The sequence below is a fragment of the Mus musculus genome, chromosome 3 (assembly GCF_000001635.26).
Source record: "Mus musculus strain C57BL/6J chromosome 3, GRCm38.p6 C57BL/6J".
NCBI lineage: Eukaryota > Metazoa > Chordata > Mammalia > Rodentia > Muridae > Mus > Mus musculus.
In genome coordinates, this window is record NC_000069.6 from 92602843 (window position 1) to 92621990 (window position 19148).

At 38.8% G+C, this 19148-nt stretch overlaps 1 protein-coding gene and 1 long non-coding RNA gene across 8 annotated transcripts in view; one reads left to right on the forward strand and one right to left on the reverse strand.

Moving 5' to 3' along the window:
* The window catches only part of Gm35639, a 72727-nt gene that overhangs the window by 29022 nt on the left and 24557 nt on the right, over positions 1 to 19148 (forward strand). For 4 of the 5 annotated variants that reach the window (XR_867457.3, XR_003954517.1, XR_003954516.1 and 1 more), the window contains exon 6: positions 17433 to 17570. This is a non-coding gene — a long non-coding RNA (predicted gene, 35639). Of the gene's footprint in view, positions 1 to 8461; positions 9106 to 17432; positions 17571 to 19148 lie in introns of those variants that run through there. The other variant, XR_867455.2, reaches the window with a different exon arrangement.
* Positions 1979 to 18818, reverse strand: Lce6a (late cornified envelope 6A). 3 transcript variants are annotated; one of them, XM_006502319.3, is made up of 4 exons: positions 18753 to 18818; positions 18289 to 18578; positions 17391 to 17677; positions 1979 to 2429 (listed from the first exon to the last, which is right to left on the reverse strand). In XM_006502319.3, exon 3 carries the CDS (start codon positions 17654 to 17656, stop codon positions 17411 to 17413), a length of 246 nt encoding a protein of 81 aa, XP_006502382.1. In that variant the 5' UTR covers positions 17657 to 17677; positions 18289 to 18578; positions 18753 to 18818; the 3' UTR covers positions 1979 to 2429; positions 17391 to 17410. The 3 variants fall into 3 exon arrangements, with proteins under 3 accessions (XP_006502382.1, NP_001159644.1, XP_006502383.1); NM_001166172.1 differs by lacking the exon at positions 1979 to 2429 and having other exon boundaries at positions 17243 to 17677; XM_006502320.2 differs by lacking the exons at positions 1979 to 2429; positions 18289 to 18578 and having other exon boundaries at positions 17244 to 17677; positions 18753 to 18797.

The window sequence follows — 19148 nt, forward strand, 5'->3', positions numbered from 1 at the left end:
TATTTAAAAATATTGAATATATCTCAAATTTATGATAATGTTGACAATAAAAAAATAATATTAATAAAGTTTCCCTATCCATTAGACAATATGCATCAAACTGACTATATCTAGAAATTCTGCCTGTAAATTAGTGCCCAGGTTAAAGGTCATGTTTTCTGGACTCAGATAATCTGTTAGTGTCTTTCTAGTTTTCTCACATGAATTATCCCTATTTTCTCAACTGTATATTGTATGTTAATGAAAAAAATCACCTGTAATTTATTGATCACAATGCCTTATTCTCTGCAACACTTATGGTTAAAATTATCACTTAATTTTGTATAGATAATTGTTGGCATGGTATAGAGTCTCTCATATATAGAGACTCTCTCTCACCAACCTTATGGACACCAGTTTGTTTCAACATTGAGACTAGGAAATAGTCCCAGAGGGTGGACTGGGAAGATCACTGCTTTTGCCTGTGGACCACTGTTGGATTGGAAAGGACAGTACTTTGAGAATATTTTCCTAAACCCATGACATCTGTCCCCTTGAATAAAATAGGAAAAGAGACTATTATGTGTCAGACTGCAGCTTCTGCCTCACTGCTTTATGGGAGGCAAAACACAGGGATGACAGGTTGCAAGTCTGCCTTGCCATTGGGAACCAGAGCACTGCCAGATTGTCACTTAGGGAAGGCAAAATGCAGTCTAGTATAGGGGTCCCAGTTCGTATTCTTCCTGGTGAGAAACTGAGAGATCTGGTACAGGTGCTGTGGTTCTCAAACTCCTGTGTGCCCAGACACCACTGGGGACTTTGAGGTGTTGGGACCGGGGTCCACTGCCTGCACTGAGCCCAGAACAAGGTAGTATGGTTTAGCTCCAAATGAGTACTAAAGTATGGAGAGGCTGGAAGAAAGGTCTTCTAAAGGAGATCTAGGCTGGGCTCTCTATGACAAAGGCCTCAACCCAAGCAGGTATCCTTGATGATGAAAGAGACAGTCCTTGTTTATCCAAACTGTTTTGTTCATGGCAGATGAAAATGTACACATCTTACTCAGAGTGAACCAGAGAGTGAATATCTTCTGCAGGAAGGGATGCCCAGTAAGGGAAGTTCATCTGCTTAACACTCCAGGACTATCTAGATACCTCATTAGCCTGCAGAACTCTAGGTTTTTATGGAATGTGACCACTTGTCATGTTTCTCTTAGTGAGGTGTTGTGGTCACATGTTCCAGGACAGGTAGTCTGAGTCGGAGCTGATTCTAATGCCTACCATTATTAATTGAGATTTACCAGGATTTTTAAAAAAAATCTGCTTTGATCTTGCCAGTTCTGTCTGGTGGTATGGGTCCACTTCACCACAACCATGTGTGAGCATCCACACCAAGTCTCAAAAGTGTCTTTCTAACTGGACACTGTACAGATCTTCACTGACTCTGGTCTCTGTGTGGAGATATGCAGTGGTCACTCAGTTACATGGTTATGTTCAGAATTTCTTTTCATGATTTTTTAACTAAGGTCTAAGAACTATAAATGTCCCTGTGCCATCTCCTTCTTGGGCATCATACAGTCTCACCCAGGGTCTGAGCACCAGAATGTCCACTGTACATAAGGACAGCTCAGTAGCAGCAACAGCAGCAGCAGCAGCAGCAGCAGCAGCAGCAGCAGCATAAGCATTAGTAATATTGGGCCATTTGTGTTCTGAAAACATCTTCCCACACCTTTCCTGAGGATCTTTCCTACAAAAAGCCCTCCAAAGAGCTCAGGCTCTGGTTCTCTCAGGAAGGAAATTTCTGGCTTGGCAGGGTCATTGTGGTATCTGGCTAAGGAATCAAGGCAGATCAATTCAGGCTCCACTGGGAAAATCAATAAACACCAGCAAGCTAATGGTACCATAAGAGAGAAGCTTTATTTCTGTTCTGTGTGCTTATAAGGCTTCAGGAAACAGTTGTCTTTCACCTTCAGTTCTTCTTTGCCTTGTACAAGGTCCAATGCTCGGAGGCCTCAGTTCCTTAACAAGTAAAGGAGCCCATTATCCATGCAACTATTTCAGGACAGGGAGGAAGACTGAGTGAAGAAGAGCATCATTTCAAAGCTTATCCTGGGCCATGTTCTTTGTTTTCTCGAGGGATGCAGTTTAGCTACAGTTTCCAGGGTTGTGGCAACAGCTCGAACATTCTGCAGCCTCTTTCTCAGGACACTCAGAACTCTGAGGCTGGCGGAGGTAGAACCGAGGAAATCGGTGAGATATTAAAGAGCAGCTGCTTCCCAAACCAGAAATATAGCAGGTAGAAACACAGCAAGCAGGAGCTGGTGGGGCACTGAGAGGGAGACATGAAGTAGGAACCTGGGGACCTTGTTGGGGGCACTTGGGTGGACAGTTAGCAGAGAGCTTGCACTTCTGTTGGTGTTGCTGGGAGGACATCTTGGGCAAACTTAAAATATCCTGAAGGGGGAAACATACAGACATTTTGAGATCCTGGTGAATACAAATTATTTTGCATTGATATTTTCTATGAAGCCTGAAGCTCTGTAACAAAATCTGTGAGTCTAGAAACTATGTCATTATAACAGAGAAGCTCTGGTTTCCTGATATGAAAGAAGACCAGCAGTGGGTAAGTCAAAATTAGGTAAGCCTGCTCACAGTCCTAAGACTCTTACTTCAAGTGCTTGAAGTACTGCTGGTCTTCCAAACCTTATTTTAGCTTTTCTCCTATGCTCTACTTTGGACATTTACCATACTTTGAGGCCAAGTGGATCATTACATCACCTTCCTCCTCAGTCTCCCTTTGCTTTGGTTTGCTGTGTTGTGGGTTCTGGCTAATTTCTATTCTTCAGTACAGTATGGCTACTGTTGTCCTCCAATAGTTTCCTTATCTCCGTGCTTTCCCATCACCCCAATCTCTAGAAAACATTTGCCCTTTCTGGGATGGTATTTTTGATTTGTCTTCATAATTTTGAGTGCCTAAAATTACCCATTGGCTGTTGCTCATTCTCCATTCTGGACTGGCTTGTATCATTTAGCTTGGCCATAGACAACCCATTTATCCCTCAAATAGCCATTAGATCAGTAAGAGGACTCACCTTAGTCTCTTAATATCAGGCAAGCAATGGAACTGAGGAAACCCTACGAGTAGAAGTCTTTTATACATCTACTGCTCCAAACTCAGAATGAGGCATGGATGATGTGAAAGCTGTCTGCTGATCAGGTGGCTATGATGACAACAACCCACATGCTAGTGGCTCTGTCATTTTGTCACTGTGTCACTCTGGGTCACTACCAGCTCCTTATGAGTGTCTTCCCAGGCCATCTCTTCTCTCCAAAAGCCTTGTTACTATTTCCATAAAGGGGAGTAAATCGTAGTTTACAAGGATGTTTATAAGAAAAAAGCTTGGGCACTAGATGGAAGTTATACTTTCTGCAAGAACCCAAAGCAGATGGGCAGCAAATTGAAATCCACAGATGCTAGGCCAGCTCAGGGTGCAGAAGCGAACTGATGGCTTCACTAAGTTTGGGACCAATAACAAGAGCACTTAGGATCACTAGTGGGGAACCTGTAGATTTGATTCAGATAACAAAAGCACCAAGAACATTGAGCAATACAGTGACAGACCTTTCTGGAAAAGATGATGGTTACTGCTCCCACTACACACAAACCAAGGTACTGAGAGACAGGAAGGAGAAGTTCCAAGTCTGTGTAGCGTTTGCTCTGGAAATTCTGCATCCCAAATCTTGACTACAGACCCAGGCATCTGTTTTGTATTCAAAGAACTTCTTTCCAGTTTGCCTATGTGCATTCATTGTGATCTCCTTTCTCCCTGCCCAGGAACCTCCTTATTTCCACATGCCACTCCCAAACCTGTTGGTGTTTTTGTTTTTTGTTTTTTGTTTCCCTTAGCCTACTCTTTCAACCTTCTGTTTTTAACTAACAAACGTTTGTTTCTCTAGCTTGTCAGTACACAGCAGACAACATTTCAACCTTCAGTGAATTCACCCTGCTATGTTTAATTGCTATTAAAATAAAAACAAAATCATCAAAGAATTTTGGCAGGTGGATATTATCATAAAATTAGCATGCCCCTTCTCCTCTGAGATGAACAAGGCTGCCTCTTCTGTGTAGTGTTGCTATAAAATGAAGTGCATCAGCTTCCAGCTCTGTCTCCAAGGTCACTCTCCTTGATGACTTTCTGTGCCACACTAGAAAGGTAGCCCTTTGTCTCTTGTGATGCCTTTCCCTAGACTTTTCTGTGTATCTTGAACTTGGATTGTCTTACTTATCCTGTATAATACCCCTGTAGCATATTCAGTGTTCCATATCACCATGTTTATTTTTCAGCAATTGACATTCTTCTTAGAATGAAATATCATATCTCTTTAGGCCCAGTAACTTTACAATACCTGTTGTTCAGTGAACTGATGAGAGTTTTGATGAGCTGAGGCCAAGGTGTTCCTTTCTTTTACTCTTTGAAAGAGAGAAACAGAGACAGAGACAGAGACAGAGACAGAGGCAAAGACAGAGAGACAAAGAGACAGGGACAGAGATACAGAGAGACAGAGAGAAAGAAAGAGACAGAGAGAGAGAGAGAGACAGAGGGAGAGAGGAGAGAGAGAGAGGGAGAGAGAGAGAGAGAGAGAGAGAGACAGAGACAGAGACAGAGACAGAGACAGAGACAGAGACAGAGACAGAGAGCATCTTGGAGGCCAGGTCAGCATCAAGAATTTGGGATAGGTGTGAGAAGCTGCTGGGAAGTTGTAGTCATTGGTGTTGGTCAGCAACAAGGACCTTGAAGGAGTTTGGTTCCAGCTGTGTTACTTTTCTTGGGATTCAGAGATAATCAGACCAGGTAAGCTCATAGAAGTCTTCAAGTCTGTTTTCATTTATTAGTAAGAGTTCCAGAAAGCTAACACACAGGCCTCATCTTAATTTTTTTTCTGATTTGGTTTTCCTTTTGAACATACAGCTGAAATATGAATGGTTATATGCTTCTTGTTAGGGGAGAGACAATAGCTGGTAAGTATGTATGGGTATAGAATAATTTAAGGGCAGTGACAGTGTGCAGAAGAAACTTCATATTGATATTCTGTTCATCTTTGTTATTAGAGAAGATTACTAACAGGTTGCTTTGTTTTGTCAAATGGTATTGTGTATCTACCTAATTCTTGCTGAATTGTGCCTATCCTGGATAGGAGGGTGGTGAGTTATGGGTGATACCCCATACCCATAGATATAAGCCAATTATGCTCCTTCTCTGCAATAACCCCCACTAAAATATTGCAAGTTATTTTAAACAGCTGGAAAGTAATATATTATACTGATCTAACTATCAATGAATTACTGATTCAATAATAGAAAACCACACAAAAGTTTTCTTCTATTTTTCTATTTATTTTATCTTATTTTATTTATTTCTTATAAAAGCTTTCAAAGCATCACTTTAATTATAGTGATTTGACTATATGGACAGAGTTTCATAACCTCAAATATTAAGCTTTTTTCTTATTAGTGGTAAAAATGAGGTGATAGGAGAAAGATAAAGAGAAATGAAATGTATTCTTAATCTCCTATTCATCCTGTAGCCTGCACAATAACTGGAAGTTTCTTATTGTCAATCATCTCATACCAATAAAAAATATCTAAATTTAACCCACTCTCTTCTTGCTCAAAAAACACAAGTATAATTCAAATCCTGGTGCTCTAATTCCAAGAGCTATGTTCCTCTAGTTTCTATAGTATGTGAAGTTGTGATGCTGATTCAGCACAGGCATAGACAGATATGCATTACAGACATCAGCATAGGGGAGGAGAGGGTGTGCCCAAAGGCAGAAACTACTGGTGGTTTTTCCACAAGAGATGATCTTATTAAATGGCATGGGGTTCACTGTGGGTGAGGGAGAAGCTGGTATTCTGGATTGAGATGAGAAGAACACAGGCATAGCAAAAGATGGGTATAAGCTTAGTCTGTCCAGGAAAAAGGGATCATAACAATATTGGGAGTAAAAGAAGAAAACATGACACCATGGTTGTTCAGATAGAAGGCAGAGCTTTATGAGCTGTGTTGTGTAGTTTTACCCTGAAGATTCCTGGCTTCTGCCATGTATTTCCTGGAACTCTGCTGTGAAAGTTGTTTAACCATCAGGTCTTCTGATGGTTACTCCCCCACACACACACACACACACACATACTTCTGCAATTGTTTGTTGCCTCAGCTTCATGGCTTTATGTGGAAAAGAAGCTGGGAAACCATACACCTTAGTGTCATAACATTGGTATTCAAACCCCTCATATGTCATTTCACATATTTTGAGCATGAAAAGGGCTAGGGCTAGAGAGATGGCTCAGTATTTAAGAACACTGGCTACTCATTCAGAGGCCCTGAGTTCAATTCCCAGAAACCATATGGTGGCTAATGATCCATCTACAACAGGATCTGAAGCCTTCTTCTGCCATGCAGGTATATATGCAGAGAGAGCACACACATATTTAAAAAAAATAATCTGTAACATGAGGTTAAAACTTGAAATCTTAAGAGCTGTTGTACTGTGATAATATGAGTTAATTTGATAAAGTCTCAGAAGTATGAGTTCTATTCTAAAATGCCATTAATTCTTAATCTTTATTTATGTTGTCTGGCAGGAAAACCACAGAAGGACAAAATATAGGCCTTGTACCCACCCCCTGCTTTACTCAGAGCAATTAATGATAACTTTACCTGATTTACACATGCTACTTAATAATGCTTCTTAAAAACAAGACTAGAGTTAACGGGCCATCTCTCACTATCCAAGCAAGGTGAGAAGGACCATGACCAGATTTTCATTTTAGAATGATTACCAGAGTCTCCATTTCACTGCTTAAAGCTGGACTGTGTAGCAAACAGGCAGTTTGCAGGTTTAAACCAGAGATAGGTTTGGGAAGAGTTCTTTACTAATGAGCTTTTATGGAAAGGGGATAGGCGTAGAATTTAAGGAGAGTCTCTGCTTGGTCAAAGTCTCTCTGGCCATGGCTGGTACATTCTCCAACTCCACTCTTCATCTGCCTGTACACTTCCTTACTACCTTGCCTGCCTAAGGACTCAGGAATGTTATAGATTCCTATCTGGTTTGGGTGTTTCCTTTAATAGAAGGGTGAGGTACAAGCTAGGCTAGCATCTGCATGCATGAGATTCTTATCAAGCTAATCCCTAAGTGATGAAAGAGCAGAAACAATGATCGTTCTTTAGCCTGAGTGGTGGGTCAGCCTTTGAAATTTCTAGCCTCCCACAAGCTAGAAGAACAGGAAGCACATTTGAAGTTCAGTGTGTGTCTCTTTGGCACAAGATAGCCATAATCTGTAACCAATGTCCAGGACTCATGGGTCTCACAGGGAGAAGAAGGGACAAGATTTATTCAGCATAATAATTTCCCATCACTTTTATGAAAAGGACTTAAAATCCAGTCACATTACTCTACCTGTATAACATAGCTTAAAGATATGACAGACATTCAGTACAAACATCAACACTGAAGAAGGCTGGGTGATTTTATATATATATATATACATATATATCACATATACCATGTATATAATGATAAATAAGTGTAGTCTATGTCTGTACAACAACTATTATATATATTATACAAATATACATACATATATATGCATAGTTAATTTAGAAATAGTATGAGAAAACATGCATTCCATATAATATATATGGAATAATATATATATATAAGTTATATATATATAACATGTAGTTAAGTCATGTGAGAAAATCATTTTATATATAATTATAAATATATATAGTAGTTAAAATAGTATGAGACAAACTATGTATATGTGTAATTATAAACATATATATGTATAATATGCAGTTTAAAATCATGTGAAAAAACATTATATAAGAGAGATATAATTTATAATATATATGCTAAAAAATAGTGAGAAAAACAAATAAAACTAAGTACCCACAACCATATAGTATACAAAATTCTGTGATCTGGATCTGTAAGTCAAAGTTATAGTTATAAGCATCTGTGTTTTTCACATGATCCTTAGAATATGAACCTAGTACAGAGACTATCTGAATGGAAACATGCTCCTGGACTGGAGACTGGCTATCTGAATGACTTTTGTGTTTTTGGAGCCTCAGTGCCAAATGAGTATTGCTGTTTGTCTCTTGATTTCTAAGATAATTTTGAAAGTTTTATGCTTGGAGCTGCCCTAGGTCCAAGAAGGATCGACATGACTTCTGATCTGTCTTCTCTGTAAGAACAGCTGTGTTGTCCCTTTGTCTTTATGGTAAATATAATTATCTCCTCTTTAGATCCTGACTTCTGTGCTTACCTTGAGTCATTCTTTGGAAGCAGGCAATAAATAGCTAAAATGAACTATTAGAAAAATGTGTGTGTGTGGATATAACTACCAAACGGTGCTTGTTATTCCCAAGACAAGAAGGGATGAAGATATTGCCTTCACTCTGCTTCTAATTTTCTTCCAGGCAAAGCTCCTAAGAAGGCATTCCAAATTTTTCAAGAAAGGAGACTACACCACCTAGAGCAGCAGGGCATATTCCCAAGAAACTCCATTCTTGTGCTGATGTAAAAATGTGAGCTTCTCCCACTCAGATAAGAAGATCGCTGTCTCCATCCCTGCCTTTTATGAAGACTGCTAAACTGATAATTTCCCTTGGTTATTATTATCCCTCAATTATGGCCTCACAATTGACTTCTCTACTGCACCAAATGATATCCTACAATGAGTATGTTTTAAAAGGAATATAAGGAAGAGGATTCATCTGCCCATTGTCCCCTCTTTAAAATGTATTTCCACTTGGAAAAGCAGTGTTACCTTGAACTGACCAACTTTATAGCCAGACTCTATACTCCAAAGAACAAAAGACAAACATTACAAAGCAACAGGCTTGTTGCTTGGGTTTTGAAAATTCTCTGTCCTGTCATTCTGAGCTTGTATTTATATTCTCAGATATGGTGGTTCACACAAGGAGAACCTCCCACATCCTCACTTTTCTGTATTAAATACCTATATTCCCCATATTTTATTTTCCTCTTTTAACAGTGCTGAGCTGAGTTTACTGCCTATGAAAACTAGAATATTACAAAGTTCAAAATCATACACACACACACACACACACACACACATTTATATATATATATATATATATATATATATATATATATATATATATATATATATATATATATATATATCGGTTTCTAGGTTCCAAGTAAGAAACTGCCTAGACTAGAGATGCTGAACTTTCAGCCTCCATCTTGGCTCTGTAACAGATTAGGAATTCCACATCTGGTTGCTCATGAGCCATAGGAGGAAGTTATTTCAAATGCAGATCCTCCATCCCCAACTAAGACCTGTTAGAGTATAATCTCCAAGGAGTTAAAATTAAGTGTATGCATTTAAAAAAATACTTTCTGGGTAATTCTGCCTGATTCAGAAAGTCTCAGTGTTCTATACAGCAGGGACATAACCAGACTTTAGAACATTCAGATGGCATTTCTGCTGCTTCCTATTATCTTCCTCTGAGCTCCTTTGGAGAATTTCATGGATAGCTGAAATATGTACAAAACACATGACTTTTTCAAACTATTCATCCTTAGAGAGTCCTGAGCCAACATCAAGTGTGATTATCTGATCAAGTTCTTATGCCTTGCAGTGAGCTTTGATACTTTAATGGAAATGCTTCCATTAGGAGAAGTTATTATGCCATTAAGGAAGCTTCCCCAACCCCTTTTTAAGTTTTCCTTTGCTACAATTTTTCCCAACAGGCGTATATGAGCAGATACTAAAAAGTATTAATAATACATTTAAAATACAGTTTTTATGTAGTTCATTCTTACAAAAATTCATTTTATTAACTGCAAGTCCAAGATAAAATATCTTACTTGGTTTGGTTATGTTCTTTTGTGTTACAAATGAGAGATAAATGTTCATAGAAGTCATCTTAAAGTGGAGAGTTCAAATGTGAGCAGGGTCAATACGAAACCCAAGGCCAACTATTTATCAACCCAGTATTTATGTTGGAGACTGGTTAAAGAAGAAGAGGGAGCACAGGTTAGCTGCTCACATGTCTGTAATTTGATCATTTTGTCTCAAATCCAGGCTCGATCTCCTATTAACTGTGGAGCATAAACTTCCACTTGACTTCTTGCATTAGTTACTGATCTGTAAAGCAAAGATGTCAATTATTTTTCTCCATAAAGCTGCTGTAAGAATTAAGTCAGCATCATGTGTACAGTGCTTGGAAATATGCTTGATATCATCATCATCATTTAGTAGTAGTAGTAGTAGTAGTAGTAGCTCTTGAATTTGTAATCCTCTTGTGTCAAACCTCTCATTATTTAGATTACAGATATGCACCACTATATCTGACTTAGCAATAATGAAAACATATCTTTTTTCATTTCTCCAAATATTTACACATTGCCACATATTTTTGAATTAAGTACAAACCCAGGACTCTCTAGAAAAATGGATGAATCAAGATATTAAGCAGAGAACACAAAAGTTGCAATGTGCTAAAAAGTGAACTAGTTGTGTGATGGCCTTGTCAGCCATCATTTGGAAGAGAGGCCCCTTGGTCTTGCAAACTTTATATGCCCCAGTATAGGGGAATGCCAGGGCCAAGAAGTGGGAGTGGGTGGGTAGGGATCAGGACAGGGGGAGGGGGGACTTTTGGAATAGCATTTGGAATGTAAATGAAGAAAATATCTAGTACAAAATTTTTTTTTCCATTTTTTATTAGGTATTTAGCTCATTTACATTTCCAATGCTATACCAAAAGTCCCCCTTACCCACCCACCCCCACTCCCCTACCCACCCACTCCCCCCCCTTTGGCCCTGGCGTTCCCCTGTACCGGGGCACACAAAGTCTGCGTGTCCAATGGGCCTCTCTTTCCAGTGATGGCCGACTAGGCCATCTTTTGATACATATGCAGCTAGAGTCAAGAGCTCAGGGGTACTGGTTAGTTCATAATGTTGTTCCACCTATAGGGTTGAAGATCCCTTTAGCTCCTTGGGTACTTTCTCTAGCTCCTCCATTGGGAGCCCTGTGATCCATCCATTAGCTGACTGTGAGCATCCACTTCTGTGTTTGCTAGGCCCCGGCATAGTCTCACAAGAGACAGCTACATCTGGGTCCTTTCAGTAAAATCTTGCTAGTGTATGCAATGGTGTCAGCATTTGGAAGCTGATTATGGGGTGGATCCCTGGATATGGCAGTCTCTACATGGTCCATCCTTTCATCTCAGCTCCATACTTTGTTTCTGTAACTCCTTCCATGGGTGTTTTGTTCCCACTTCTAAGGAGGGGCATAGTGTCCACACTTCAGTCTTCATTTTTCTTGAGTTTCATGTGTTTAGGAAATTGTATCTTATATCGTGGGTATCCTAGGTTTTGGGCTAGTATCCACTTATCAGTGAGTACATATTGTGTGAGTTCCTTTGTGATTGTGTTACCTCACTCAGGATGATGCTCTCCAGGTCCATCCATTTGGCTAGGAATTTCAGCTATTAAAAAGAATGAATTTATGAAATTCCTAGCCAAATGGATGGACCTGGAGAGCATCATCCTGAGTGAGGTAACACAATCACAAAGGAACTCACACAATATGTACTCACTGATAAGTGGATACTAGTACAAAATTTTAAAAAAAGAAAAAGAAAAGAACAAGTAAATAGCTTGCCATGCTAGAACAATATGTTGTTCTTATGAACTGGTAAATTTGAATATTTATTTATTCTAAGCAGCAAATACTCATTGTATACATTCATCAAATACAATCTGTTTTAAAATATATATTGAGTAGTATATAGTCAAGTTAACTAACATGCATTGTCTCACATAGTGACATAGTTAACATTCTGTTATGATGTGGGCATTTCAAGTCCTCTTACTGCCTGTCTGTCTTCTTTCAATCTTTCTGTTTTTCTTCTATAGATCTCTACTATCTATCTATCTATCTATCTATCTATCTATCTATCTATCTATCTATTGGCCATCTATGTGTCATATCTGTCTGTTTTATCTGTATCTGTATTAGAAACATTGTGAAACATAAGAAATTTGTGTTATCTACTCATTTGTATAAAACAGAGGTATACTGTACTTTCAACATTAAAATGAAACCATATTATTGACATACTGAAAATAACCTGTGATACAGGCATTTCTTATGAATATACACATTTTAGAAAATTATGAAGCTGGCACAAATATTTATGAATCAAAATGATCATCTAACCACTGGCTTTCTTTCCCATCAGTGTTTTGAAGTGAATTTGATGATGTCAAAACAGTTTGTGTATGTGTACATGTATGTGTATGTGTATATGGCTATGTGCAAATATTTGAAGTAAGCAGTGTGACTAGAGCAAGTAGTCTCTGGACTATCTAGGAAACATGAATAGGCTGAAATATTAGGAACCATTCTTGTTAAAATTAGTTTCTGCCACACTTTGTTTCCCTGTTATTTGGAAAAAGTCTGTCTTCAGTGATGATTAGAAATAAATTTTAGGGGAAAAGGTTTTTATACCTTATATATGATAAACACAATCACCTAACCACTGATACTGTTCATTTTATAGATTCTTTCCAGAAACATTTACAAATGTGTCAACTAAACAGAGACATCTAAACAGCAACACATCAATGTTTGTAGGAAACTGCTGTTCACAAAATGAAGTGGTTTTTTTTTTCTTCAGTCAAAAGGAGAAGGCATCTAGCATTTTGTTTGTTTGTTTGTTATTGTTGTTTTGAGACAGGGTTTCTCTGTGTAGCCCTGACTGTCCTGGTACTCACTTTGTAGAACAGGCTGGCCTCAAACTCAGAAATCCTCCTGCCTCTGCCTCCCAAGTACTGGGATTAAAGACATGTGCCACCATGCCCAGCAGCATCTATCTTTTAAAAAAATAGATATTAATGACAATCAAATTTCTTAGATACTTGTCAAGTCTTCCAGGAACTTCTTCTTTTTATGAAGTTTTCCTACTTTGACAGAAATTGTCTTTTAGCAAAAGACCTACCGTTGTTGTTATACAAAGGAAATCCCTCTTCCTAGAGTATGATTTTCCTAAATGGAATCATTTCACAATCTCTCAAAAATCAGTTAGAAATTTCCACAGTTCTAGAATTCCAATTCTAAAGATGTATTCTAAAACTGAATAATCACCAACAAGATATTCACTATTCTTTGTCTTGATTTCAAAGTGGTAAAAACAGTATGAATGTAGAACATTAGAAAAGTAGTTATGGAGAAAACCAGGCCTGATCAGGGTCACAAGTCCCTTCCGGTCCACTCCAGCACCGGGATACCTTGGGCACAGAGTCTGCGGACCCCCACAAGGTACCCACAGGACCCTCCATGGGATCTTAAGACCTCTGGTGAGTAGCTCACAACTTCTGCCAGCAGGCAGGTTCAAACACCAGATATCTGGGCACCTTCTCTGCAAGAGGAGATCTTGCCTGCAGAGAGTACTCTGACCACTGAAACTCAGGAGAGAGCTAGTTTTCCAGGTCTGCTAATAGAGGCTAACATAATCACCTGAGGAACAAGCTCTAACCAGAGACAACTATAATAACTAACTCCAGAGATTACCAGGTGGTGAAAGGCAAACGTAAGAATCTTACTAACAGAAACCAAGACCACTCACCATCATCAGAATGCAGCATGCCCACCCCACCCAGTCCTGGGCACCCAAACACACCCGAAAAGATAGACCCAGATTTAAAAGCATATCTCATTATGATGGTAGAGGACATCAAGAAGGACTTTAATAACTCACTTAAAGAAATACAGGAGAACACTGCTAAACAGGTAGAAGACCTTAAAGAGGAAGCACAAAAATCCCTTAAAGAATTGCAGGAAAACACGACCAAACAGGTGATGTAACTGAATAAAACCATCCAAAACCTAAAAAGGGAAGTAGACACAATAAAGAAAACCCAAAGTGAGGCAACGCTGGAGATAGAAACCCTAGGAAAGAAATCTGGAACCATAGATGCGAGCATCAGCAACAGAATACAAGGGATGGAAGAGAGAATCTCAAGTGCAGAAGGTTCCATAGAGAACATCTGCACAACAATCAAAGAAAATACAAAATGCAAAAAGATCCTAACTCAAAACATCCAGGAAATCCAGGACACAATGAGAAGACCAAACCTACAGATAATAGGAGTTGATGAGAATGAAGAATTTCAACTTAAAGGGCCAGTAAATATCTTCAACAAAATTATAGAAGAAAACTTCCCAAACCTAAAGAATGACATGCCCATGAACATACAAGAAGCTTACAGAACTCCAAATAGACTGGACCAGAAAAGAAATTCCTCCTGACACATAATAATCAGAACAAAAAAATTCACTAAATAAAGAGAGAATATTAAAAGCAGGAAGGGAGAAAGGTCAAGCAACATATAAAGGCAGGCCTATCAGAATTACACCAGACTTTTCAACAGAGACTATGAAAGCCAGAAGAGCCTGGACAGATGTTATGCAGACACTAAGAGAACACAAATGCCAGCCCAGCCTACGATACCCAGCCAAACTCTCAATTACCATTGATGGAGAAACCAAAGTATCCCATGACAAAACCAAATTCACACATTATCTTTCCACGAATCCATCCGTTCAAAGGATAATAAAAGAAAAAAAAAAAAACAATACAAGGATGGAAACCACGCCCTAGAAAAAGCAAGAAAGTAATCCCTCAACAAACCAAAAAGAAGACAGCCACAAGAACAGAATGCCAACTCTAACAACAAAAATAAAAGGAAGCAACAATTACTTTTCCTTAATATCTCTTAATATCAATTGGACATGCAAACTTTATATGCCCCAGTACAGGGGAATGCCAGGGCCAAAAAGTGGGAGTTGGTGGGTAGGGGTGTGGGGGGGAGGGTATGGGTGACTTTTGGCATAGCATTGGAAATGTAAATGAGGAAAATACCTAATAAAAAATTTTAAAAAAGAAAAGAAAAGAAAAGAAAAGAAAGAAAAGAAAAGAAAAGAAAAGAAAAGAAAAGAAAAGAAAAGAAAAGAAAAGAAAAGTAGTTATGGTGAGTTACTGCCATATGTCATGGTGTTGGCTGGTACTTGTCAGAGTGGCGGACACTGACAGCTACTGTTTTATAGTTAAGTTTTAATGAGTTTTATTTATTTATTATTTTATGTGTGTTTCTTAGAATATATATATATATATATGTGTGTGTGTGTGTATGTTTGTGTGTATATATATGCATATATATACATATACATATATATACATTTACCACATGCATGCCTGATTTTAGCAGGCGCCAGGACAGAGGGTAGGAGTCACTGCAGTATCTGTAGTTACAGTTGGTTTTGAGTAGCTATGTGGGGGCTGGGAATCAAATTCAGATCTGCAATAGTAGCCAGTGCTCTTAACCACTGAGCTATTTCTCTAGCACATATTTCCTTATTTTTAAAAACTCATTTTATTTATTTATGTCTGTGCATTTTTGCCATTTATGTGTAAATGCTGGAAAGAACCAGAAGAAGGCATTATGTGCCCTAGAACTGGAGGTACTGGAAGCTGTGAGCCTCCTCATGTGGCTACTAGGAACAGAACTTAGTCATTTTAAAGATCAGCAAGAGTTCTGCGCTACTGAGAACCTTTTTAGTCCCTACTCAGTTTTACACAATATAATATAGAGTATTATAAAAGAATACTATTGTATCAATTTTAAAAGTTAGAGCATATAAATAAGAAGTTCCTAGTTGTAATTATTTTGAGAATGATACTATTTTTAACTTAATCATCTTATTTATGCTTATCAGCATTAAAAATTCCTTTTTTCAGTACTGCAGATTTGACACATGGCTTCACACATTTCTGTCAAATGCTCTATCACTTCTCTCATTCTCCCACATTAACAACAAAAGATTTGCATCATCTCCTTTATAGGTACAATTACACATATATAATAATGCATAATTATGACACATATGTGCATGTGAATATAGGTCATAACAAAGTCAGCTCGCAGCATCATGGGGATGGCTGTAAAAATGAGCATCCTATAGACTGGAAATGATATGTTAATTTTTGGAAAATAGTCAGTAAAATCTATTGGATTAGATAATTGAGAAATGCACATCAATGAAAACTCTTCACATGGAGTTCAACTTCAAATGAGACTTAACTGAAACTGAAGCTGCCTCCGGACCTTATAATGTGTAAGGCTCCCCTAAAAGCCAGGCTACTAGGGCCTAGGCTTGCGCCCAGATTTCCCCCAGAAGAATGATACTTTAGCAGTTGGAATTTTATAACGATAAAGCAGTGAACTTAGCTGGTGGGTTTAGCATAGGCATTGAGGTCATAAACTCCTGTGTGTCATCTTTACTGGAGCTCAAGCTGCGTTGACATTGATGCTTACACTGTTGACCCAGGTCCACTTTGCCTTGTGTTGGCTTTTTTTGGATTTCCCCATTGGAAGGCACTTCCTTCTGCACCTCAGATCCCTAGTTCTGCTGAAAGCTTTTTACCCCACGAAGTCTGTTTTCCTCAATCCCCAAAGTTCTTCCTTTTTCTCATCTCTCCCTCAAAGAGTAACAAACAACTGTTGATGTGTGCTATCTGAAGTTCAGAATATTGTGCTCACTGGTGCTCCATGCTGATCTTCACTTTTTCTTCACTTTTTTCCTTTAAATGCTACTTTCTGATATTGCTGTTGTTTATTTTTGAGATGGCAATTTAATTACAATTTCTCCCTTCTCCTTTCTACCTCTAAAGTTGAGTCTGAACCCTCTTAAATGCCCTTTCCCACTCCCCTTCAAATCCATGGCTTCCTTTCTCATTAATTGGTATTGCATACATATAAGTGTGTGTGTGTGTGTGTGTGTGTGTGTGTGTGTGTGTGTGTGTCTGTATGTGTTTCTAAATATAATCTGTTATATTTAAATTCTTTTAAACATATTTGAAACATAAAAATACATAATTTAATAATCATTAATTTTTATTAATCCATGTTATTTAAACCGAAATATACCCTACTTCTCCCATTGGACCATAACACTTCTTAGCAAAAAGTCAAATATCCCACATGCATCTTTAAATACAAAGGTCTGTATACAATAGGTGTTCTACATGAATGTATTGCTATGAAGCTACAGAGAACTGAAATACAAATTCCCAGAAATCTGTCCCTGAGAGGAGAAGAACCCACTTGAGGGTCCTCTGCACTTCTGATCAGGGTCTCAAGAACTCACAGAAATCACAGTTATGCACCATGATCAATTTTATTGTTGTTGAACTGAAAGGGTAGGCTAAAGAAAGAAACAAGAAATGTTTTTCTAGCCAAGAGAGGTGGAGGGCCTGGCCTTCCTGGTGAAATTCATGAGTTTATCTGGAAAGGTTGTTGTAGCTATTTACCCTCGTTTGTGCCCAGTTTCTTAGCACTCTTCTTCTTTGCAGTGGTAGGTGGTACTACCCCTAAGACAGCGAGGTTGTGGGTGATGAATTTCCTTATGGCTGACAGTGTTCTGGAGCCTCAGCCTTTTTGAGTAGGAAGAACAGCCTGCTGAACAAGAAGTCCCACAAGAAGTTGAACAGGTACTCAAAGAGAGGTTTGGGCCTTTAGGAGGTGAATATATGGGAGCATTTGGCAGCTCTGAAAGTTGTGGCTTCTGCTGTGACATTGCTCAGCTAAAACGTTAAATCTGAAAACAAAACAAACAAATAAACAAACAAAAACATACTGAAATATCAGAGACTGGGAAGTGTAAGTCACTCTTCTCAAGATATATGAGGCTGGCAGCAGTGGAGCCAGCATTAGCACTCAGAGAAGACTATCACAGGAGGAAGAACAGTAGTCTCAAGGATTGAACATATCAGGAGTAAATTCTGAGAGAATTTCTAAGAATTTGTCAATTATCGAGCTAGTAGCTTATCCCTCTCCTATAAAAGAAACAAACTTAGCTGAACTGATAGGACCCTTTCCCCAGGGTTGATGCCCACCACAGTCAACTGTAAAGAACAAGCACATCTGCTTTTGCACTAATTGGGTTCTGGCCTGTTTTCCAACCCTATGTGGTATGTCTCTGCTGTTTCTTCTTCCCTCTAGACCCTGTGGGTCTGTCTCATTTCATTTCATTTCATTTCATTTCAGGCTTCTTGGCATGGATTTCCAGCCCTACCCTTCTCCCTGCTACAAATCTTTCCTACCTGCTTTAGCAAATTGCTGGGAGAGACAACAGAGAAGGTCAAGACCTCCTTAGCAAAGCCTAAACAAATAACTCCCAAGTGCCTATTCACTCCAAAATAGCCTTACCTTCCAGGAAGATGAGTAGACAAGTCACCCTAAGAGGAGCCTGAGGTTTTATGGGGCCAGAAATGACGATGCTGTTTTATACATCCTCCAGCTGAAAGCTCTAGGCTACTTATTATTGAAGGGCTGTCATAGAGTGGATGATCTATCGAGGTATTTCATAATTCCCAAGGCACGATTTCTCATCTGTATACAGCTGTGGTGCATTTCAAAGGGAATTCCGGGTAAGCAATCGATGAGAAATCTGAAGCCTTCAGGCTAGCTTACGTAGAAATGAGTACACTGCCCAAGTCCTGTGAGATAACACAGGATGGGAAATTGGTTGAGGAATGCTTCTGAGTTTAATATAGAATGAAGAGGAAAGATAGTCTTCCATCTGTGACTAGAGTCTGAGCAAGTTCCTGCTTTTTCTCCTGGCACACAGAACCGAACTTCCAGCCCATCACCTTGCACCCCAAAGGACTTACCTAATTTCATAGTCACATCAGAGTCCTCTGTCTTCTGAACTCTGTGGATTCTCTCAAAGATCTGTTGCTGTCCTAAGACCTGGTGACCTAGATACATATCTTATCTTCTCTAGCAAACTGTTTCTGAATGACAGAGCCCTTGTCTTTATCACTTCTGCATTCCTAGAGCCTGATGTTATCCCCAACACACACTAAAAGTACTCATTAATGTTTGATGAAGGGCTCGATTTACCTGACTTTAGAACAAAGCTTCTATCTCACAGAAAGAAAAGTAGGAATATAAAACTCAGCTCCTTTTCTTTGTAGTTAGATGTTCACTTTATTCCCCTGTTGTGAACACCCTTTCCAAATCTGTGGGTCGATCTTGCCATATACAATAGACTGAAAGCAGGGAAG